The sequence below is a fragment of the Scardinius erythrophthalmus genome, assembly GCF_964197995.2.
Source record: "Scardinius erythrophthalmus genome assembly, chromosome: 6".
In the NCBI taxonomy this organism is placed as follows: Eukaryota; Metazoa; Chordata; class Actinopteri; order Cypriniformes; family Leuciscidae; genus Scardinius; species Scardinius erythrophthalmus.
The window spans coordinates 13,422,767-13,447,235 of record NC_138226.1 but is presented as its reverse complement, the minus strand read 5'-3'; the positions used below and the strand labels follow the sequence as shown (position 1 = coordinate 13,447,235).

The 24,469-nt window shown below is 37.4% G+C and overlaps 1 protein-coding gene across 4 annotated transcripts; it reads right to left on the bottom strand.

Annotated features, from left to right (window-relative positions):
- Nucleotides 1-222: 222 nt before the first annotated feature.
- On the bottom strand, nt 223-24,124 carry ppp2r3b (protein phosphatase 2, regulatory subunit B'', beta). 4 transcript variants are annotated; one of them, XM_081367819.1, is made up of 15 exons: nt 23,997-24,124; nt 22,835-23,251; nt 6,260-6,448; nt 5,650-5,753; nt 4,888-4,990; nt 3,976-4,050; nt 3,680-3,766; nt 3,051-3,207; nt 2,602-2,650; nt 2,386-2,475; nt 2,075-2,250; nt 1,785-1,903; nt 1,593-1,699; nt 1,334-1,378; nt 228-1,047 (listed from the first exon to the last, which is right to left on the bottom strand). In XM_081367819.1, the coding sequence occupies exons 2-14, from the start codon at nt 23,180-23,182 to the stop codon at nt 1,360-1,362; spliced, it is 1,623 nt and encodes a 540-aa protein (XP_081223945.1). In that variant the 5' UTR covers nt 23,183-23,251; nt 23,997-24,124; the 3' UTR covers nt 228-1,047; nt 1,334-1,359. The 4 variants fall into 4 exon arrangements, with proteins under 4 accessions (XP_081223943.1, XP_081223944.1, XP_081223945.1 ...); XM_081367817.1 differs by lacking the exon at nt 1,334-1,378 and having other exon boundaries at nt 223-1,047; XM_081367818.1 differs by lacking the exon at nt 1,334-1,378 and having other exon boundaries at nt 223-1,047; nt 6,260-6,445; nt 23,997-24,103.
- Nucleotides 24,125-24,469: the final 345 nt, after the last annotated feature.

Sequence of the window (24,469 nt, the reverse complement as noted above, 5' to 3'; positions counted from 1 at the left end):
TTGGTTTGAGACATGTATAAAATGTTATTTTTAGATCAAACTGAAAATTGATAAGGAGAACGGAATGAAGAGTTTTGAAAAAGTGACCAATGTATCGAGGTCCTAGAGTGTAAAAAAAAAAGTAAAAACTAAAATGTGGCTATACTTTATACTGAAACTTTCTAATGTACACATTTCTTGTTGCTTTTTTAAAGTTTGATTAAACGGCACTAACACCCTGAGAGAATGCATGAAAAACTTCTGTCTTAATACTTTATTGAACATTTTAAGACCGAAAAAGTTTACAATAAAAGCTTATTTTTAGGAAGCACTTCTATAGAAATGAAAAATTGAATTTGTTGAAAACATTTAAGTGGACTAAGCCTAAAGGTTTTGAACAAACAAGAGGCAAAAACAATAAATATTTACAAATACATATAAATACATTATAATTTAAAGACACCTCTCACATAGACATGTCAGAGTCTGATCACCACATTATTTCATCCATTCAAGCCATCCATGAAATGAAGCTGAAATCACTTTGGTGAATCTCTGGAATGTCTTATAAACCAATTCTGAGAGTAAAAACTTAAATATTTATAAACTTAGTGCACATTCAATATTTCAAGTGTCCCGGTTTGGTTCCAGTGTAGTTGCTTGAAACCTACAGTGCAACTACATTTTATAGACCTGGTTGTGCATAGATGTCTCACTGACAGATAGACAGGGCCAGCACAATCCGTCTTGCTAAACAGAGCCTCGCCAAAACTGCTGGTTTACTGTCTGGCATCCAGCGGCTGAAGGAGTGCATCTGTACGCTCTTGAGCCTTGGTTAGCTGAACAAGGCAGCATCAGTATTTGAGAGCAGGATCAGTCCACATCCTGTTCTACACACTACCAGATAGTCGCCTTTACTTGCGTTGTCATTCAAAATCGTCCTCGTATTCATATTCATCCAGGTCCAGGTTACTGTGAGGGTTGGGAATCTCAAAGAGATGTCTCTTCTCGTTCCGAAGGTCAAAAGCACATGTAATGTGATCAACTGGGTCCAGAGCATTGTCATAGCTAAAAAAAACAAAAACAAAACAAAACACAAAATCCTGTTACAAAATATCATGATGCAATGATTCATCTCAGACCTGGCCAGTTTGGTTCAATACTTATGGAGAAAATGGAAAAAACTATTTTACAACCAACTAAATGGCAAATGGATAAGGAACTGACGTGAAAAGACACCTGACAATACTGAAAAGAGTTTGTTGGGAATTTTAGCACTTCAGTCCGATATCTGATGAGCAAAACGTGGAGGAGAACATGGAAGGAACCTCAACCTGCACCTACAGTGTCTTACCTGTTTCAACTCTACTCATCCTGCCATTAGAAGTCTGTGCTGATCCTAAAATCATCACACAAAACCTCATCAGCCCTCCGATCACTGACTCCGTGCAGTGACATTGCAGCAAATGACACAAGTGGATTGATGTTATTAAACTGCTGCATGAGGTGAAGGACTGAGTCTAGACATGCAGCTTAGAGGTTGTTTCCAGCAGAAGTTGAGTGCTGTGCGCACTGATGAAAATGTGGTCTGTGGGTATACGAAACATTCTTACCCATCGTTATACTGCTCGTTCGCAGTTTCCTCAGCCACCAAGTTATCATACTCCTCTGCAGCATATCTCTCCCAGTCAGAAATCTCCTGTCCCATTGTCTCAGCATCCTATAAAATTACATACAAAGAACACCAATATTATTACAGCATCTAAATGATCATAACATGATATAAATAACCTGTTGTTCATTACCCTTGCAGCCATTAAGGGATCCCTCTGTTCATGGTCTAGGTACTTCTCAATGTTGAAGAACGTGTCAAAGAAAATATGGGAAAGCTTACATCTCTTCAAGTCCCTGAGAGTGATCTTTCCTAACAAAAATAAGAGCACATGGTTAAAGACGCTGCAAGTGATTTCACTGTTTTGCTTACTTTTGCTAGGAGGATGTGATATAATTCAGTGACTACTTCAGAATGATGGCAGATGAGCATGCAAAGGATAAAATACCTAGGAAGTTTGTTATTAATCTCTTCGAATAATACCTGGGATTTCTGGCTTGACCATATCTAACATTTGGCACAGGCAGTCCTCAAAAGGCAGTGGTTCAATGGCCAAAGCCTCAAGCTTCTGACACTGTTCCTGGTAGAAGTACTGAAGCTCATACATGGACAGAACTCCATCCCCATCCAGATCCATACAGCGAAACCAGTACTCTATGCTACACAAGCAACAAATAAGAAAGAATTGACTAATTAATGATCAAGGCAGATAAAAACTCACTCAACCATTTACGAAATCTACAAGCAATAAAAAAATTAAGAAAAAAAAGATTACGGACATTATTTTCAATTACCTGGTCTCAGTCTTTTTGTCCTCCTCAGATATGAGGAACCATACGAAGTCAGCATAGTTTAGCTTGGCCTCTTTATGAACCTTTCTGTCCCTGAGCATCAGAGAATAATTAAACCACAGCACTCATAAAATCTATAACAATATGATACATTACACGCACTCTTTCAAAAAATTGGAGGGAATAAAAAAAGAAAGTCTGTAAAATGAAAGATGGTACCTGGATATAGCTCCAGAGAATAGTCTCTCAATCATTCGGTGGGAAATGGCTGTCAAAGAGAGCAGAAAAATCACATCACAGTCTTATCCTTTATGCTTAAATAGGGTAATAATTCGCTGTCAAAGGTTGTAAATATTGTAAATTGCAACAGCAAGACACAGTGATTTAATATCCTTATTTAATCATTTTAAAGACAGAGCGATGCCTGAAAGGAGATAAAATTATTAGAGTGCCAGACATGCCGTCATGGTAAAGGAAATTGATGTTAAAATTTCAGCGCACTTCATTCAATTTACTAAGCTCATACTGCAGCAAACAGAAACACATGCAGTCGAGTGCTGCTGGAGGGGATGGATATTTAAAGTCACCTCCAGCAATAAGCAGCCAATGGTTAAACAGCATGTCAGAAAAGTGAAACGGTCCTCAAACCGCAGCGGGTGGACGAGTACCTTGATCGTTGTGTCGCGTCAGGTCTCTCTGGTCTATGTACAAGTCGTGATCTGTGTCCAGCTCCCAGAACTTACAGTAGATGACATAAAAATGTTCATAGGAGAAGAACTCTGTCAACTGGTTAATCTCTTCCTCCTCTTCCAGTAATGCCACATTCTGTTGGGAAACATTTTTACCATTACACAACGGAAAAGCTTAATCACATAAATTTTAGGTAGGTTTTAGAAAAATCAAATCAGCACTATAAATTCCATTCACATATTGCATTCAAAATTAAAACTAGGGGCTTCCACCAGATAGCCTTAAAAAGCAGCGTGAGAGTTAAATCTATTACTATTGATAGTAATTAACTATTAACATAAAATCATATTTAAAATCTACAATAATAATAACAATAATAATAATAACAACAATAATATATAAATCAGCCATTAATCTAAAATAATATTAATGTGGGCTAGGTTTAAAAAAAAATATAGCAGTCTAACGCTATATATTGAGCAAACACTATCTTTTTTAATATTTTTTTTATTCTGTTTATTTTAGTTACAATTATATCTATCAGTTAGTAAGACAATTAACTCTCAAATGTTCATTACAGTCCTAGATAGACTCACAACATATTTACCTGTAAAAAAGTACTTCGCCTGAGTTCTGGACATGTTATTTTTCCAGTCCATGAGCGGTTTACATTATAAAATATCCTTTGGACTACCTGTTGGCAGAAGAAGCACTTTGTTGAACATCAGGCTCATTGAGTCATCTGTCAACTGTCCAGACTTATGGTGCACCAAAACAATAACTGTGTAAATAGTCAGATCATGTTATTTCAGTTAATGTTGCAAATCTATGTTTCATATACAAAAAGAAAAATACTACTACCAGCTGACTGGTTACTAGAAAAATACTGGAAGAATTCCTTACAGTTGTAATGTAGCGTGAGTGAAAGTCTGAAGCCTCCTTTAGAAATGCCAGACCTGTATGTGAATCCACCACATCCTTAAAAAAAGAAAAAGAAAAAAAAAAGCAGCATAAAAATGATTCATACACCAATATAACATCAAAGTCAGCATATAATAACTGACACTGCTTACAGAAAAAAAAAGCCCAATGTTAAATCCATTTGTGCGCGAAGAGGCTCTGGATTAGATTAGAGAAAAGGCGAATCATTCTGTCCACTTGCAGAGGATAATGTTTTGGTACAAGACGTGTGGAAATGTTAAAGGTATTAAACCTCTAAGAACAAAGGGCTGATTTTAAGGCCTCGGTTTCAGTCTCTGCATATATATGGCCCACTGACTTTTCCTATCAAGTGCATTCATCAGCAGAGAAGCAAGGTTTTTCTCATGCATGTTTCATAATCAAATATTGGTATACATGCGTAAAAGGTGATAAATTGCGACAACTTATTTTGGGGGAGGTGCGAGACTCTTTGACCCTTCCCCATGTGAAATTAAACAATAGAAAAACACATAAATCACTTCTGTAAAGGAGCAGACGGGAACAGGCCAATCTACTCCATAGCAATACTTTTTTCATTCATCAAAACGGTCAAAGCAATTGCTAAAGCTACACAATACAAATTAAAGCGCAGACACCAGAATAGATCTCTTCCACTGTGCACGGCCAATCCCGCCAGTGAATATAAATGATATGTCCATCACTGAACTCAAAGAATGCACTTCTGCACACAATTATTTTAGAACATTTAGCGCCACATTTGGAATTTTGCAAGTACATAAAAACAAGGAACGAGAGCAAATAACATGAAACCGAAATATCGATGCTCAGCGTGTTTTGACTTGTGTTCTCAGAGGTAGGTCCAGCACTCTGTACCTGCAGGAATGGAATAAAGTCCTCTTGTTCCAAATAATTGCAGCCAGGCTTGGCCAGAAGGTGAAGAAATTTGGATGCGTCATCATGACAGGTCTGAAGCACTCTGTGGAGAGGAAACAGATGGTTTCAGGCTTCATCTCACCCTTTCAAAGAGCAATATGGTCTCCAAAATCCTTCACTTTAAATATGTGGCTTCGGATTAATGGAATCTACAAATGAGGCTCTGGAAATCACGCTCAGCCAGTTCTGATGTACAATGGAGGAATAATCATAAAACAAGTTTTTTCTTCTTTTTTTACCTTTACAGACTCAGGGACACCCCCCCACCCAGATGCTCAGTCAAACCAAGTACTCTAACAATCACTAATGATCTCATTAAAAACATAAACATATTTACATAAATGTGCTACATTAATGATATATTATAGAAGGTATTTCTATATTATAAATTATATATAATAAGGAAAATCCAAGGAATTTCATATATCCGTTCATTGAACCCCTGCAGGATTTTCATAGATCCTCAGTTGAAAACTTGAATGAGCGTATACAAGACAGTCCCCTCCCCTTCTCCAAAAGCAAAACAAAACCACAAACCTCTGCAGGGACACCTAAAATAAACTGCAGTACCATTCCAAAATTGTACACAGAGAGCTCACATCACTTCAGCTCTTGATAAAAGGACATTCACGCACTTGTGTAGCCACTGACCACTAAAGACATTAATGTGAAAGGGCACTGTAAAGAGAACTATTGTCTTACTTTCGCCACATTGCCACAAACTTGTGAACGGACACATATCCCCTCCTGTCTCCTCCGGCAGCATGGAACAATGGAGCTTTCCAATAGAGTGGGCACTCACAGGCCTGCAAAGAGACAATAGGGTCACACAGAAATAGACCTCAGGGTGACAAAATAGGTCAAGATGTCATGCACTTCAAAACAAACATTATATTTCTATCTAATTAAGTAAGTGCCAAACAAACTGTCAAGTTTTGAGATCGGAAAGTTACAGAAGAGAAATTTCTGCAACACTATAATCATTCTCTTTTAAACAAGCAATTGAGCACAATCAGGGGTTTCTGCTAAGTGCTTGAACACTATGACTAGATCTTTCACATATGCTGTAGGAACTATAAATTGGGCTAATGAGCAAAGATTATGTGTATAAATCACTCTGTTTAAATTTGTGAACCCTGTCGTTTACCTAGACGGCTTCTCAGGATAAATAATTTGACACATAACGCTAGTGATATTTCTCCACTGTCTACAGGAAAATTAAAACTTCCAACTTGTAAACAGTTATAAGTTAGTTACACAAATGAACAATTTGCTGAGAAGGTAAAGGTGGCACCTTACAATCCACACTTACCTTAGCGACTAGCCCCATGTCTTTTATAGTGACTCTTTCATCAGGAAATTGAGAAAATATTTGTTCTATCTTGGAAATGAGATTGTCTATGTTGACGTTGGCCTGGGGCTGCCCTCGAGGGAAGTAGAACTTTGGAATGCTTTCACTTAAAGCTGGTGTAACGGGCTCCTCTTTCTTAGCCTGCGCCTGCTGAAACAGACAGAAATAATAACCATTAGCCAATGTAGCCACAAGACTCATCGTGGGAGAGATGTATGGTTGCTCTGAAAATTGCACCTCAATAAGCATTTCACAGTGATGGGTTTAATTTAGTCGCATTACTTGCCAGTATGCGTAAAACACAATTCAAAAGAATTTTGACAGATGCACACCTCGCAAATGACTGAGGAGGCTTGCAATATTTTTTGGATACCTGTTCCACATGATGCAGTACCCAAGACAAGAAGGATAAGAACGTGTAGTGGATAATTATTTGTAACATTAGACGTGATTAATGGCTTCAATTGATCTTTTTTAATACACTAATATATCAAATATACTAATATTTTTTTCAAATAGATAAAAAAAAAAAAAAAAAAAAAAACACTTTCCACCTGTTTACAGAAAAAAAGGCATAGGACATAATTGCTTTTGTAGTAATTAAGAACAACTATGACTTTTGACTGGGTCTGGAGGGAATAAGAAAACTTTCTGCAGAGTGATACCCCGTGCTAACCTGTTATCCGTTGTCAATTATTTGCTGGAATGTTCTGAAAGAACAGTTTTAAAGTTAGGGTTAGCACATTAGGGTAAGGGTAGGGTAGGGTAAACATAACTGTTTGAAACATTAACTTGGTAGGAAAGCATCAGAAATAAACTATTGGATTGGTTTTACATTTTGTAATCAAGCATTTAATTACACTGACTAAAAAAAACAATAAATCTAAAAGTTTATAAAACAAGGAGGAACAAATCAGAGATGAAATTTGCTTGACAAAGCCATGCCTGGCTGAAACATTCAAGTAGTTTAAAAAAAATTGAAATTTAGAGTAGAGTTGAGAATAGTTGAGAACCTTGAGAATACAGTTAGCCTACATTTAAAAAAAATTGTGGGGGTCTTTGGACAAAGATATAATACAGTTATTGTGTACACTTTTCTCAATGACAAAACGTCCTTCATGCCCAAATGTTTTGTGAACACTTGTGGTTAAATTAAATTCCTCATATTACTGATTTTCCAAAGGCTCAGCTTCCCACAGTAACTTAAAACCTCAACTATTTGAGTGTCAAGCTGCAGCTGTGAAGATCTTGACCCCCTAGAACTTCCACAGAGGGGAAAAAACTCCATCAAAGCCCACTCTCTGGAATAAGCAACATTACACAGAATAAACGATTTAGCATTTCTGTATTAGACAAACACATGTAAATGTAGACTTCAGACAATTTGACCCTTTCTGTACAGCAGTTTTATACTGAGGGATGCAAATGTTTTGTACATCAAGGCAATGATTTAGGTGACAATATTTGGTTCTTGTGAGATGTAAGCTGATGATCATAACATTTTTGGATCACAATATTTTTAATATGCTACTCCTTCCAAATCCACAGTCAACCTCTCAGTCCACAAAGCTTCATATTAAATTGAATTTATTTCACTAACTTGGCATGACATTAAATGTAATAATTAAATTATTAAATAAGCAGGACCTGGAGTGTGCTGCAAACACAAATGCATTTCATGCTATAGAAAGCAACAGTGAACGCCCACTAATTTAGTGGCCTTGGTTCCCAACATATTTTAAACAATTATTTTCTTCACTCAGATTTCAAAAACTTATACCGGATATATGACGGTAATTCAGGGATCCTACACATTTTATTTAAAAATTCTATACTTTTCCAGACTCAAACTTCCAAACCTATCTGCCATCTGTCTACTTTTTTCATTTATTTTTTCATTGGTTTTCACAAAGTGTTAACATGCCCTTACATGAGAAGAACCTAAAATGCTTTATAACCTGCATATATTCACCTCTGACACATCAGCTGAACACTGTGAATGTGGTTTGATGTGGCACAATCACCAAACAGCAAACAGTAAATCATAGTCTGATTTAAATGATAATTTTTTCCTTTGTCTTTTGCTGGTTTGAGTGGCACACACACACACACACATTCTTTTAGTGCGCTTCAAAGAGACTCGCTTATGGTAAAGACAAACCGTTTTGCGTAATGAAAACGTGCGCCTTGAATTCATTCAGCCATGTTCGACAATCACTAAACGGTCATTAAACTTGCGCCATGAAAACGCCCTGCTTGTAAGAATTGTTTTTTTTTTTTTGAAAATCTTAATTTTATATTTCAGAAAACTGAATGGGGTTATAGTCTTGAAACAAAAATATTTTACTCTGCTGTCTTTTTTCCATACTTATCCAGACCTGGAAATTACTCAAATTAAATTCCATCCATACTTTTCGACACTGCGTAGGTAGGAATCCTAATAATTTTAAACAAAACAAAAAAGTATTTGAAAACCAAAACAAGACAAATTTTACAAGACCGTGTAATTGAATTATTTTCAATTACGGTAGCCAACTCATTCCAAGAATTATTGTGAATGATGCAATTGAAACAAAAAATACATTGTATAATTGAAAGCACTGTATAGTCATCAAGCATACAATTGTTTTATTGCAATAAATATAAATTTTACATTTTATATATACATTTTTTACAATTATAAATTTGATCCCAAAGAATACAGCTTTTTGTGGTTTAATAAATCATAAGTCCATATCGCAGCTTCAATTGTTATCAACCGGGCAGCTTACTTCGTGCACTATATGGAGCAATAAAAACAGCACATGGACACAGCCGTGTTGCTTCTCAGTAAACAACACCTTTAGGAACTGTTTACATGTCTAAAAAAAATTTGATGACTAATTTTTAATCTTAGGTGTCATGTAGTAATCCTGACTGTTTACTTCTTGCTTTAGTCTCTTGCGATCTCATTCTAGAGACATCCACACTGTATGTTCAGCAGTAAACCACTGTTACTAATCAGTAAAAGCAGTGACAACTTATATGCAACAAACTAAGCTTTTGCTTTTAAAAACATTAACTTATAGTACCCTACATGGAAGTTTGGAAGCTTAACGCATTTAGAAAGTCTCTCTCTGATGTGGCATGCAGGGGATTCTGCTCAGTGTAATCCACTGTGAGAGATGAATGCATTTTATCTAGCCTTCTCCAGTCAGTGACAGCCATGTCTATAAAAGGGAATGACCATCATCAACTCCAGCACAGGGCAGACTTGCTCTTGCTCATTCTTAAACATTTGGATGCTCTAAAAACACAGATAATCCTCTGGTCCAAGTTATTTTATATATGTAAAACATTTTGTTTTGCAAAATGACATTGCTATAATTACACACCTAAGGAACGCAAACATCAGATCACATCGTCACTGAGACTGACAGCCAGCAATAAGCAAACAAAAGCTTTGATGGTTTCACACAGAACATATAAGACAACCTGCCTGTCCTTGCTGGAAGGCTTTGAGCCTCTTCTTAAAGCGAGAGGGCAGCACAAAGTCGCAGCCGCGAGCCAGTAGTGCCAACTCCTTCCTCAGGTCAGGGTCCTGTCGTAAAGAGATCTCCTTCATTCTCATGCTGCTGTCAGCTAATGGAGCCAGTGTGGCAGACAGTACGCACTCTGGGGTCAGGATAATCTTGCTCAGTGACTATCCCGCCACAGGACACTCCTCTGCCTGTCTTTATCAAAGCACCAGCTGCTCTCCTCAGCCGTGCAGTAGCCTGAATCACAGCACTGCCTGTTGCTCCACACATCCAATAGTGGCTGGTAGAGGTCACAGTCCTATCCTGAAAAGTCAGATAGGACGAGTGTTTGTGTGAGAGCAGTGGAGTTGGGGGGGGGGGGGTAGTGTGGAGATGGATCTGCCCTTTTCAGTGAGCATTCCACAGCTCTCATAGAGGTTATGTAAAGACACAAACCTGTTCACTTGGAACCCAGTGATTGCAGGAGATCCAGCAGCTACCAAGAACAATATTGATAACTGCAATTGGATGCAACATAATGATAGATCAGCATACTTCACATTTATAAAAGCAAACTAAAGATGTACAATTTGGGATGTGAATTCTTTTAACAACATACTGACCATTATTAATCAGCTATTAAAAAGATAGTTAATCCAAAAATAAGAATTGTGTCATAAATTGACTCACTCATTTTGTTTCAAAGTGGTGTTACTTCTTTTTTGTGTACCGCAGAAAGTCTGGAACCACAATTTTTGGGTGAACCCTCCCTTTATCTGTTAAGCCTTAAATCAAACGCAAGATTCAAAAGACATGACATTAGCTAAACATGTTTTTTGAAAAAGGGCAACATGTCCTTCGTCCTCAGCCTACATACTGTTGTGTGATCTCAGACAGCTTCCTTGAAACATGGCTGAAATGCGGAGCTGCCGGCCTAGATTCTTATTTTGCACGCCTTGTGGATGTTAGTGGTACTGCATTGTAATTTAGCAGGGTTTTTATAAATGGAATTGTTTTATTTAAATTCCAGGTCACGCAAACAAAACCTTGCCCCAGCAAGCTAATTTAATTCAATGCATTGCATGTTTGGTGCTTTTATATGATAAGAGCTGAATGCACTTTGCAACTAAAACGTGCAACATCAACCAATCATCTGTGTGGGGTGGCTAAGACAGTGTAGGATTTTAGAGGAAAAGCACAGATTAAAGACAACTATGGACCCATTCTGAATCTAAATACTATATAGAGCAGGGGTCGACAACCTTTTTGTCATGAAGTGCCATTTTTAAGTTTCTGAGCCATATCACTGTGCCATAACCCCACCCCAATATGTATAAATAAATACACACACATTTTAAATATAATAATGGCTAACATAGAAATAGTGCAGAACCTTACATAAGCCTATTTCTAAAGCATTTTACTTCAGCTATGCCGAACTTTGTTTAACTTGCGGAAGTTTGTGCAACGGCTTCCTGAAGGATGCTCAGCTACTTCTCTGGGGTGATGCGTGCTGCAGTAGTGCTGTCATATCTGGGTACCGCAGGAGCCGTTAAAAAAACGCTCTCGCAAGTTTAGTTTTTACCATTTTAGGAGGAGTAAAATTTACATTTGTGGCTTCAACAACCAGATGCACTTTGTCCAGTTTCATTTGGAATGCGAAAAAATGTCCTCTCTTTCGGACTTTTCGTGATTGGATAGCTATCCGATCAGAAAAAAAACAAAAACACATGAAGTGCAGGTAAACATGAACAGTGTTACCATGATGCATCACATTCATTTTGATGTGTGTGGAATGTTTAATCAGGACTCGATACTGAATATCTGAGAAATGTATAGCATGTACAGCTAATGGTTTGTCAGAGCTGCGCGCTTTGACTAGCGCGGTTTAATTCTCACACTCACTTTAATAGTATTTATAACTCCTACCGGAATGATTATAAATTCCCTAAATTCAACATGAGAGATTTTCTTCACACACAGTATGAGCTGCAGTCTGACACAGTTTCCCACCCCTTTTGATTGACAGGATATAATCGGCCCTGATAATCGACTGTTTTTAATAATAATATTTCATTCTCTCACTTAGAGGTGATTAGGAACTACATATAGCTTTACAAATATAGCATTCCTGTGTGAAATAAATAATAAGAAGCACAACTTTGTCAACAGAAAGTAATCAAATGTAAAAACACTGCATAGTCTTCACTGTATAAATTAAATATAGATTAATCCTAGTAAATCTACTAAATAGCAATTAGTGATGTTCTCTTTGTCTTTTCTTGTTTGATAAACTTTAATGACACAGACAATAGGAATATTAGGCTGCTGTCACTTTAATATCGATTGCATGGTTCAAATACACATGTGATTATTTCCCAACTGTTTATGTTCACTTAAGACACAATGGATAATGTTTAATTCTCACCAAATTGGGGATTTTGACATATCGATGTGTTTTTAACCAGTTAGGGGCAAAACAGATGCTCAAAGTTTACTTTGCTTGTCCGTGTTCCACAGAAAGCCGCTTGAAGAACAGTAACACTTTTGCGACATAATGCAGTTTTAATAACTCTTTTTTTATTATTATTATCGATCACATCCTACAGTTTAGCAAAACTAGACTAAATCTAGCTGATTAGGACATTACATTTGGGCCTTTTTTTTTTTTAGGGAGGAAAGAATGTGCCCCGCGGTGAAGAAAATAAATCACTACACTAGTTTATTGCTATCATTGCTGTAGGGTTGCTGTCCTTGCAATGTCTCAAGATCGGCTCTTCTGATTTCATATTTAACAAATAGTTGAATAAATAAGTCTGGTTACCATCTGCAAACCCAAGGTCAATTTGATCCTGTATAGCAGAACTGCAGAACGCAAAGCCTAAACTGAACTTAACTAAAAAAAAATTACCCAAGTATTACTGCCTATGTTTTGTTTATTTTGCTTTCCAAGGCTACAGCTTCCAGCCATTCTGTGGCTTATTATAGATGACAAGTCTTAGTTAGTAGCACAGTGTGGAAGTACTGAATTCAAAGAATGATGGCTGAAGCAGTTGAGGACTATTAAAAGACCCAACATGCTCTGTTTGGGCAACCCAAGAAACAAATGTATCTTTAGTCCTCTAACAAACTTCCGGATTCCGTCCCCAGACTGACTGCAATTACATCAATTCCTTCTAACTGTGTTGATCCAAAGAAACTAAGTCTCTGCGGCTAGGCGTTGTGCATCTGAAAATCCTTTTCTTATGCACATATAGTACTGGAACTAATTGGATTAATAAAAGGAGACTTTAGTGACAACTGATCTGCCATAAAAGTGAGTGAATATGCACTGAAGGCTTGGAGCCAGAGAATCGAACAAACAAAGTGGTGCAAAAATAAAGCCCTGCCTGGCTTAAATAAGTATTTTTAGATGTCAGATCAGAGTCCGCATTCTTCCACTCATTCCAGCATAAACAGTTCCTGTTGTCGTCCAATGGCAGGATAGTGCACACATTTGATAAGCCTAATTTTCTCACTGCTTTTATTGTACTTTGCTCATCAGTCTATTAAAGAAATATGGAAAAAGAAACAAAGGGGAAAGGGCCAAAATAAACTCACTGGTGAACTTGTTAATATTTTTGTTTGTCATTTGGGTCTATTGGAAAGTTTTCTCCTAACAGCACTTTCCCCACCATTTGGCTCTGTGTTTGTGCTATACGTAAAACAACTCTCCACTGTCAGAGTAAGCTGGTACAAACAGAACGAGAAAAAGATCTGCCTGAACAAGAGGTGGCAGCTGTCCGTGCAGATAGTGCCAATTTCCAAACAAAGCTCTGTGTCCAGTCAGTAGAGCCAAGTGGTTGAAGAGAGGATGACCAGCAAGGCAAAAGTGGGGAGCGCTAACAAACATGCTACGATTCAAATGCTGGAGGGGAGAAAAATATAAACACTATGTGATAACTGTTCAGATAAGAGTTATAAACGGCTAAGAAAACAGTCAAACTAAACTTCCAAATAAAAGTCACAAGACTAGAGAAGCACCGATATGAAAATGTTGTACGAAACCAATAACTTATAATTCTTTATATTCAAAAGCCGATAAATCTGAATCCAAATTTTTTTTATATAATCTTTGAGAGCCTGATTACAAAAACAAGTCTCATCATTAAAAGCCACGTCCCAAGCACACAATTATAATGTTCTTATTATAATTTTAAGTAGCCTATATGACAGACTTAAATGTTGTAACTGTATTTTCCTTTTTTGTGTGATTCCAATCATATTTTTAAGCAATTCAAAACCATCAAGGTGAACAGTACACATCTGAAATATCTCAGCTGAAGGAAATAAACCATTATATATATTTTTTAACTTTAATATATATAGGCCAAATTTTCTTATCGGGACCATAACGGTAACATTAAAAATGAACACATATCAGCCAATACCGATGTGGCAGCCGATTTATCATGCATTCCTACACAAGACAAAATATACTAATTAGCCCCGCCTCCACCGACGCCAGCTCATTGATTCACTCGGCCAACTTACTGAGGTAAATGCTGCACAATGGTATCGCTCTTTACAACGTCGGACACATAACAGTAATTAATATGATTGGCCTTTTGCTTGCCTACATTATCAAACGGCTAATAACTTGTTGCTAATTTTACACAAACCAAGTTCCCGTTCCCCATCTCAGAGTCAGACAGCTGCCTTCTAACAATCATCAGAAATGCTTTGAACAACTCAAAATGTCAGTGGAGAAAGGCATATGTGACCCTGGATCAGAAAACCAGTCACATGTCGCACGGGTACATTTGTGGCAATAGCCAAAAATACATTGTATGGGTCAAAATTATCGATTTTTATTTTATGCCAAAAATCATTAGGATATTAAGTAAAGATCATGTGCCATGAAGATATTTTGTAAATTTCCTACCGTAAATATATCAAACATTTATTTTTGTGAGTGAGTGCAACAAATTCGCGAACATAAATGGACAACTTTAAAGGCGATTTTCTCAATGTTTTGATTTTTTTGTATCCCTCAGATTTTCAAACAGTTGTATGTTGGCCAAATATTGTCCTATCTTAACAAACCATACATCAATGGCAAGCTTATTTATCAGGCATGTGATTGGCTAAGGACAAAAAAGCAGGAAAATTTGAACAAAAAAATATATTTTAATTTATTTTACAGCTAGTTGTGCAACATGCAACTTTTTTTGTACAGTATGACAAATGACAACTTATTTGGTGGATGTGTCGCAGTGGAAATCAAAGCCAAGTGTCTAATCCACGCCATCAACAATTTAAAATAATTTAAAATAATTGGTTTTCCATTTTTAGATACTTTAAATTATCATTTTTTTTTCTGTGATGCAAAGCTGAATTTTTAGGATCATTACTCCAGTCCTTTAGAAATCATTCTAATATGATGATTCATTATCAAAGTTGGAAACAGTTCTGCTGCTTAATATTTTTTAATAACCTGTGATACTTTTAGGATACTTTGATGAATAAAAAGTTATAAAATTAAAATAAAAAATAAAAAAGAAGATGATTTAAAAAAAAAAAAATAGAAATCTTTTGTAACAACAATATACACTACTGGTCAGTAATTTGGGTTCAGTAATTTTTTTCTTTCTTTTTTGAAATAAATCAATACTTTTATTCAGCAAGGATGTGTTAAATTGATAAAAAAGTGATAGTAAAATATTTTTTTTTATTTTGAATAAATGCAGTTCTTTTTAACCTTTTATTCATCAAATATTTTAGGCAGCAGAACTGTTTCCAACACTCATAATAAATCAGAACATTAGAATGATTTCTAAAGGATCATGTGATAGACTGGATGTCACATGTGACACTGAAGACTGGAGTAATGATGCTGAAAATTCAGCTTTGCTTCACAGAAATAAATTATAATTTAAAGTATAACAAATTGAAAACCAATTATTTTAAATTGTAATAATATATCACAATATTAAAAAAAAATCTATTTTTGATCAAATAAATGCAGGCTTGATGAGCAGAAGAAACTTCTTTCAAAAACATTAAAAATAGTAACTTTTGGCCTGTACTGTATTCCCCCCAAAACTGCACAACTGTAGGGTAAAACATTAATAAAAAAGTGATGATAAAAAATGCGTCTTAAAACTGACATGATTGTAACAAAATCACACAGTCTGGAGAACTCAGAACAACTGCTAGCATTAAGTTTAAGGTAAAAATAACTGCCATGAAATTATAGAATCTTACTCCTATGCAATTAGATAAACTGTTCATTCACTACATCACTTTACCTCTGTCTTTATCCCCTTTTATCCTCTTCTCTTCTTTTTGGCACTGTATCTATCGCAGACTATAATGCTCATTTATAATGTGTCATGTAAATTCGGCCATCCGTCACAATCAGGACACTTTCACCGCGTCTAGAACTTTTACTGTCTATGGTCTAGAACTGGCGCGAGCTGCCAGGCCCGTTTCTACGAGCCTGTGTGTTAAGCGCCCTCAAAAAAAAAGCAGTGCTGTCTACATTGGATGCGGCGTCGAGCACGCTACACAACAAATTACCAACAACTGATCGCGCGCGCGCTCTGTTTCTGACGCACTTCAAGCACTCGATGGGCGGGGGAAGATTGCATCTCTCTGCCATCTGTAACCACAGGGCTGGACTGGGACAGAAAATCGGCCCTGGCATTTTGGCCCAGACTGGCCCACTACATATGATCATAAACACCACCCATCTTTGCACGCCTTTGAATATGTTTTTGTTTAACTCCTATTCATTAAAACCGCTAATGCCATGTAATGAGTGAGTATAAACGAGTGAGAGTTAACAGATGAAATAAGTACAAAATTGTAATTTATTAATACAGTCGAACTATACTCCACAGTGATGAATCCAAAAAACAAGCTATAAGCTGCATTGACAGTGTTTCTCAAAGGAATTTTGGTAAAACTGTGGTGGGTGGACCTCTAGGGGGGTTTGGGGGCATGGTCCCCCTAAGAATTTTTTTTTACATTTTAATGTTAAATTCATCAATCTGGTGCAGTTTGAGGGTTCAAAATTAAAAGCTCCAACCCATATTCAGTGTGCAAGTATAACAAAGAAAACAAATCAAACCGCTTTTAGTAACAGTGTCTGTCTATATTACACTACTACATAATAATAGTTATAATATTAATCTCATGATAGTAGCCTATATATTGTAAAAAATAATGCACCGAAAAATAAAGAAAACTTTCATAATTAGTTTTGTACTAATTTCTAAACTTGAAAGAGATAAGCACATGATCTTTTATTTTGACGGAAACTGCATCGAGCTTTTATTTTGGCGGAAAACATGGATACAAACGTGTCTCATTAAACTTCTAGTAAATTGCTGTAATTGTCAACTATGCAGATGTGGAAATAATCTGTAACCGGGTTATGGGTTCCTACACTCATAGCCAAAGTGTTTTGAAAGTAGTTCTGCTTACCGCGGAGTCGACTCTACACTTTCTCATCTCTCTCTCCTGATCCTCCTCACTATCCTCCTCATCAGCCACTGGAGCTGATGAAGGTCCTGCTGCTGCAGAAAACATATCTTGACACATTTTACAGCGTCAGCTTGAAGGGCCTGTATCTATTTTTCACGCTATTTCTCTGCACATTCCTTGCGTTTCCTCTCCATCTCTCAGACTATTTTGACAGATACACACTTGACACTGCACGCTCGCTCAGAGCCCAGAGGGGGAGGTGTTTAATGATGTGATTGGGCCAGCCCAGTGTCAATCAAGATAACAACCAATGGGCCGCTGATCTACGCGTTTCATGGGCCGGTCTGTCAGTGGAAAAAAAAACTAACGCTTACTTTTTTTTTGACCAATGCATTACACCGGCACTAACCCAGCGCTGTCAAAACAAAACGAATGGGCCGCCGATGTACGAGTTTTATGGGCCGTCAAAAAAAAAAAAAAAAAAAGTATGAGATGTATCGGCCCAAAAGCACGTCGGCCCACCGGGCATTTGCCCGGTATGCCAGATTACCAGTCCAGCCCTGTGTAACCATGTTGACGTGCCGCCCGGTGTGGCCGCGATTCGCGGCGATTGTGGTTCCGTCCCGGGTTACCATGGTGACGGCTGTGAGATTACCACCCCGCCCCCCATTTTTTTTTTTTTTTTTTTTTAACAGATCTGCATAATTCACGTAGGTCACATTTTCAGGTCGGAAAATCCGGAATTCCGGATTAATCCGGAAAAATCACATCCCTGATTTATTCTGCTTTCATGTGATGTATAAATCTCAAAAAAAAAAAAAAAGACCCATGTGACTGGTTTTGTGGTCCAGGGTCACATATAGTTCATCATAACATTGTAATATACATCATACACCCGCTATTTTGCTAAATCTACCCGATTTTTCATATCAATAGAAAAATATACCGGGATAACCTGGCTTCTCTCGCCACTCTCCTGGTAGCTCGCTGTTAAAGGAACACTCCACCGTTTTTTTGATATTAAAATGTTATAACTAAGACGAGTTGATACATATCTCTCTCGTCTCAGTGCGTGCACTCAATCGCTCTGGCGTGCGGCGACACTTTGATAGCACTTAGCTTAGCCCAGTTCATTCATTATAGGGACCAAAAAGAGATGAAGCTAGAAGCGGCCAAACACCTCCACGCTTTCCCTATTTAAATACAGTTACACGAGTAGTTACATGACCAAGTATGGTGACAAAATAAAACGTGGCACTTTTCTAAGCGGGTAAAAAGGATAACTATAATGTATGGCGGAATAGCACTTGGGAGAACTTCGACTCGGCGCAGTAATATCATCACTCCTGAAAAATCCTCTCCCCCTCTCACTTATGTCATTAGAACCAACGTGACTTTTTACTGCGCCGAGTCGAAGTATCAACTCATCTTAGTTAAGGGAATAACATAGTTTAATATGAAAAAACGGTGGAGTGTTCCTTTAATGATATGCTAATGCCCGTCTGCACATTGACCTGATTGGTTACAAGGTAGTTTGTGACGTCAGAAACACCAGCGATTTCAAAACCACGTTTTTGAGACTGGCTGCATCCGAAAACGGAGGCACCTGACTTGTTTCCTCGCTGCCCTATCAGGCAATGACTTTGTAGGCAGCGTTTGCACATGAAGGTTCCTCACAAAACTGATTTCGGACAGACTTCTGAGGCAGTGTAACGGTTTAATGATCTACAGCAAAATAGAGCAAGCTTTGGTGAAAACTAAGTGAATATTTAATGACTATAATAGTGTTTTCTTACTAAAAATGACATCATAAGTGGAAAACATTGATAAAATCCACAACTTTCAGACGCCAACTTCATTTTTGTAGCTCAACTGTCACAGAATAGAAAGCACAGGATTGTGGGATATCAAAGGCAGCAAAAGATACATCAATGCTGCCTTCAAAAATCAATCAGATGAAGGTATCTCAGGAGACAGGAAGTGAAACTAACATTGCATTCGGACATGTCTTGATGCCTTCCGACCTTGGAATGCATCCTCCGAAGGCAGCATTTATCAGTTTTCGGACGCATCCAATGTCTTTGGTTCACCGCAGTGTTAAAGAGAAAATACTCAGCAATGGTGTTGACTTATAGGAATTTGCACAGGCCATCCTTAAAAATATTCTTGTTTGCCGTAACCCGACCGACCCTGTCAATTTAGTACCGACCCAATTATTTATTTATTTCCCCTTTTAGTCCGACCGACTTGCCGGTTGTAAACTTGCGTTAAGACCGACCAATTTTTTTTTAACTCTTCAAACAACTAATACAAATGCAATAAAATAATATTAGTTATTAAGTATTGTGAATATAAATTGCTTAGACATACATACAAACATAAGCTACGTTCTTTCTTTTAAATAAAAACTCGTGGCGCGTCATTATGTTTACACCAGGTTTACGCATGTCACACTACGGCCTGCAGGCTAAAGCCGCCTTTCCACTGCGCACGACATTCGCATTCGATTGTCGCATTTCGCCCCCTGGTGTCAGTCGCACGGAACTTTGAAATTGGTCGTGAAGCAACCGTTACCCTCGGCTATTCACAATGGTAAAATGAATGATGTTAATGAATGTAATGCATGCATGAATATATCCACACAAAACGAATGACCCTCAATACATCTAATATAAAAAACAGTCGATTTTATAGAGCTAATCAATATAAATATTGATTTAATAATGATACAAATATTTTTTCAGCCATAATTATTAATAACCGTCATTTTGCAGGAATAGCGTTTACATTAAAGTATTAAAATATTGGTAATTCTAGCTTCGCGCTCATAGTTTTGATTATAATACATCACATCCGGTCGACCGGTCGCATACGGTCTAGCCGCAGAAGTTCAGATATTTCAACGCATCCGAAGCTCAAATCGGATCCGAATTTTCCGCATACGCATATGATCGGAACTCCCCGCAGCTCCCGTACGACTCTCCATTGGAAATGAATGACTTCCGGTCCGACGGCTGTCGTTTGTCGTTTGCAGTGGAAAGGCGGCTTAAGATCGCTCCGTTTCATTCACTGTCAATGGTTCGCGCTTGGTAATGATGGCTGCGGCTTTACTCTAAAGATTATTTCATTTTTATATGTTGTTGAATATGGTTTATTAAAAAATAAACATGTGAAAGCGTGTTATATAGGCTACATGTCATGTTTTAGTCAGTAATGACGACGCTGCTGCAACACGCATCGCCGCAGATGAGAAGCTAAGCATCAACGTGCTATCGCAAATCAAAGTGAAAGTAAGTCGCAGACGCTTAACACACGATCATCTTTATTAAATGTAAAGAAACGAAATGATCTTACCAGGGCTGTTTCCGCTTTCTCTTATTGCGGGCTTTGATTCAGAAATTTTAGCTGTTGACCAATAAAATAATAACTGTTGCTTTCGGTGCACTGCATTAAATCTGCATATAGCGGGAATTGAAGATCGGTTATATCCGCAAAAAAACAACAACACACATCTATGTAACCAGGTGTAAATAATTGAATCGTTTTGATCAATCAGATTGCAATCCGATCTGAGAAAACGCAAAGTGGCCTGGTGTAAACAGCCCCTAGACATCGGTGAAAAATGTTCTCTCAAGACCCCCCCGACCCCGATTTTTTTTTTATTATTAAAAAAATATACTTTTTTATATTATTTTTTATATATATAAAAAAATAAAGACCTACCTACCGACCCTTTTTTTCTTTTTTTTTGCTGTTACTGCAAACCAAAATATTTTTAAGGATGGCCACATGGTTTGTCTTAAAGCACATTAAAAACACCACATAGACATATAAACAACATTAAAAGCTTGATTTTCACCACAGGGGGACTTTAAATACTAAACTGTCTTTTTACAGGCCGTTTACACGACTTTTTATGCATTTTAGGCAAGATTTCTACCTTTGACTTTAACATAAATAAACATATCAGTTAATTATCCTACATTTTTTAGGCAACATGTCTTAATGACCTCTCACCTTGCAAACAGGAGTCAGGCATGGCAGACACCAAATTATTCTGACCATTAACAGCATCTGACGCAGTTTACGCATACTGTATTACACCATGGACAAATATGTAAACTGCCAATGAAGTGTAAGCCAAATTCCCAGTAGTTAATTCCTGCACAGAGGAACCAAGGCTATCTTTGCTGGTGTCCTATGTCAACACTGGAACAGTTGCTCCGATGAGCATCAGAATGACGTTAATTGAATTTTTAACTAATACTATAGAGAATGCGTTTGTATTCTGGAATTCCTTTAGCCTTTCAAAATAGAACATACAGGATCAAAAAATACATTGTGACAAGTTGTGGTCACATGTTGATTGTACCATGCCAGAAACCATAAAATAGCCAACAGTTGTTCCTTCAGCATGAAGGATTACCAAAGCAAGTGAGAATAACTAGACATAGAAATCAAAGCTTCCACACACATCTGCTTAGCATTTCACAATAAAGAATCACACAGGTCAAATAACATCCCTTACTCAATACTCATGATTTACATTCACTGGCAAAAGATGCCTTTCCTCAAAATGCAATACGTGTCATGCTTGAAGAAAGTTTGCAGTTTCTACTTTCACATTTTTCTATATTAGCTTCCCTCAAACTTTAAACAAATTTGGTATGTGACTAAAATAAGACTCTTTTTTTCTAATACAAACCAGACAAAATGCAGTTTTCCCTGAAATGTGGACACAGCACAACAAGAGTCTTCTTGCATTCCACAGCAGAAGCTAATTTTAACGCAATCTTTCTCATTTCCACAGGTGCATCGATACTACTTATTATAAGTTGTCTTGATATCAGTTTTCTTTTTTTGGGCCAATAAGTGAGGTGTGAATTTAATGACACATTGATCTGATACTGACAACAGGAAGTATCGAGGCATTGCTTTAGTAAAAGATACCCCTGCATAATCCAATTTATGAGCTCTGAAACCCAGCAGCAAAGTCCACCAGAGTCACTGGACAGCACATGATGACAGTCATTACCATTCCAGGGATTGACAGCATTGAGATTCACCCACCTCTGGCCAGGGTTGAACACATGAACAGGATTTCTTCACACACAAAGACATGCAGAGTTCACAGAGCTCATCTGACCTGAGCAGGAGCCCTACATACACTAACCAAGCCATTCAGCATCCTCTTGTGGCTAAACCAGGAAAAAGTTGTTAACCCTCTCTAAGTCGCTGTTAAAAAAAAAAAAACGGACAGCACCATCATAAATTATAATAGATAATCACCTTCAAATCAACCGTTTCTATGTTAAACTATGTAAAAATATGATTGGCAAATGCGTTTTACCACATGAAATGCTAGGCTAACTATTTGAAAAATAAAATAAACTGTTATGTTTGTATTTGTGATATGAGGGATTGATGGATTTGAGACTGTCCCACGTATGAAAATTGGTAGAATACAAATGTCTTTAGACTTACTGGCCCTGGATACAACAGGTCTGCAAGGTGATAGATCAAGGGTCATGCTGTATTGTGAAGAGACTGCTGAACACAGGTGCTTTACCTTCTTAGTGCTGACTGAGCGTCGCAGGGCCCTCGCATTCACTCCAGCTCTGTTATTGCTGCCACTCGCAGATGGCAGCGAGGCGGAAGGAGGGCTGCATGGAGCACCAAGGGTCGCAGTCATTCTGTCCGTCCCATTAATCTTTGATGCAATGTTGTTGTTTTCTGTTAATACCAAAGTGCTTGTGCTCTTAAAATCGATAAGGCTTAGATCTATTTCTTCCCCGTTCTTGATTTTGTTGAGGTAGTCTTTTAGCATCGCCTGTGTACTTGGCTCACTCAACCAAAAGAGGAAGAGCTCGTCGACCTTCATCTTCAGGACAGGCTGAAGCGTTTGTGGTGATGCCATTTCTGGTTCTCTTCATGCAGCCAAGATCCTCTCTCTCTCTCTCAAAAAAAAAATGAAAGATTAAATGACCTAAAGGATAAAGCAGAAAAGACCGTAAAACACCTTTGCCAAACTTAGATGTTTGAAACATGCACTAAGCAATTCACAATATATATATATACATACACATACACACACACATACGTGGCGTGTATCTTTAAGTTATTTATGTAAATGTCAAACAGAACATAAAAAGCACAAACAAATGCTTGCTTATCTTCACTCACTACCAAGATGCTTGCATCAAGTTAAGTTAACGTTACCCTTTACGAAAAGTACTATAGTAAATAAGGTAGTGTCAAATTATTGTTAGTAAAGTTCAAACACTGTGGTAACTTGGTATTCGCTTCCAATGTCAAAATACTAGAAATTCAACTCGATAGCGAATGGGTTTCACAGATTTCGTATTTTACTACATTATGGTTTTACATAATAAATGCGGTTGCTATGATATTGCGGAGTACACTGCTACTAAACATACTACCGCGGAGGACAAAACTAGAGAACACGCCAAAATGATCATTTTGTTTTCCTCCCAATTCCACACATAAGCCAGAAGAAAGTGTTTAAACAGAACCATAGCTGATATATGACAGAAATAAGCTGGTTTATAGCGGTTGCTAGCTGACTCCACGAAGCACATACTTCCAAAGCTAACGGACAACGGGTAAATAATTACATAAACACCGCCAGTATTCCACAACATAGATAAAGAAACGTATATTTAATCGGTAAACAGCACAGATTTAAAGGTTACTAGTTTGCATCACTCTACCTCCTGTTATTAAGATGACTTTTGGTTGTTTTCGTTCATTCAAATAAGGGTACACTTTGAATCAAACTCTCGTTTCCTCAGGTAACCGGGAAAAGTTTATATCGCGAGAGTTGCGTCCATTCGCGAACGAGTCGTTCGTTTGAAGTGGTTCTTTTAAAGAATCAATCGAACCGATTCGCAAGAAGAAAGCGTTCGAATCGCGTGAGTTGCCGTTTGAAAGAAGGATAAAAGAGAGCCTTTCTTAGGAAAAATAAGTCAGACATTGAAGTGAATTGCTGTTTTTGTCACTCTTCTGAGGATGATTTCATTCACTTGTTTTGGCAATGTACCCACACAGAGAAACTTTGGTCAGATTTGATAATGTTTATCCAATCTTATTTTGTAAGTGACTTTTCTTTTTGGTTTAAATATATTTTCTTTGGTTTCTTTGACTTCTCAAAAGAGAATATGGGGAAATATTACATTATTAATTT

Coding starts and splice junctions, on each gene's coding strand:
- ppp2r3b (XM_081367817.1), bottom strand. CDS start 23,182: ATGGCATCACCACAAACGCTTCAGCCTGTCCTGAAGATGAAGGTCGAC. Junction 2,651..3,050: donor GACGCGACACAACGATCAAG/GTACTCGTCCAC, acceptor TCTCTTTGACAG/CCATTTCCCACCGAATGATT. Junction 2,251..2,385: donor GACAAAAAGACTGAGACCAG/GTAATTGAAAAT, acceptor TTGCTTGTGTAG/CATAGAGTACTGGTTTCGCT.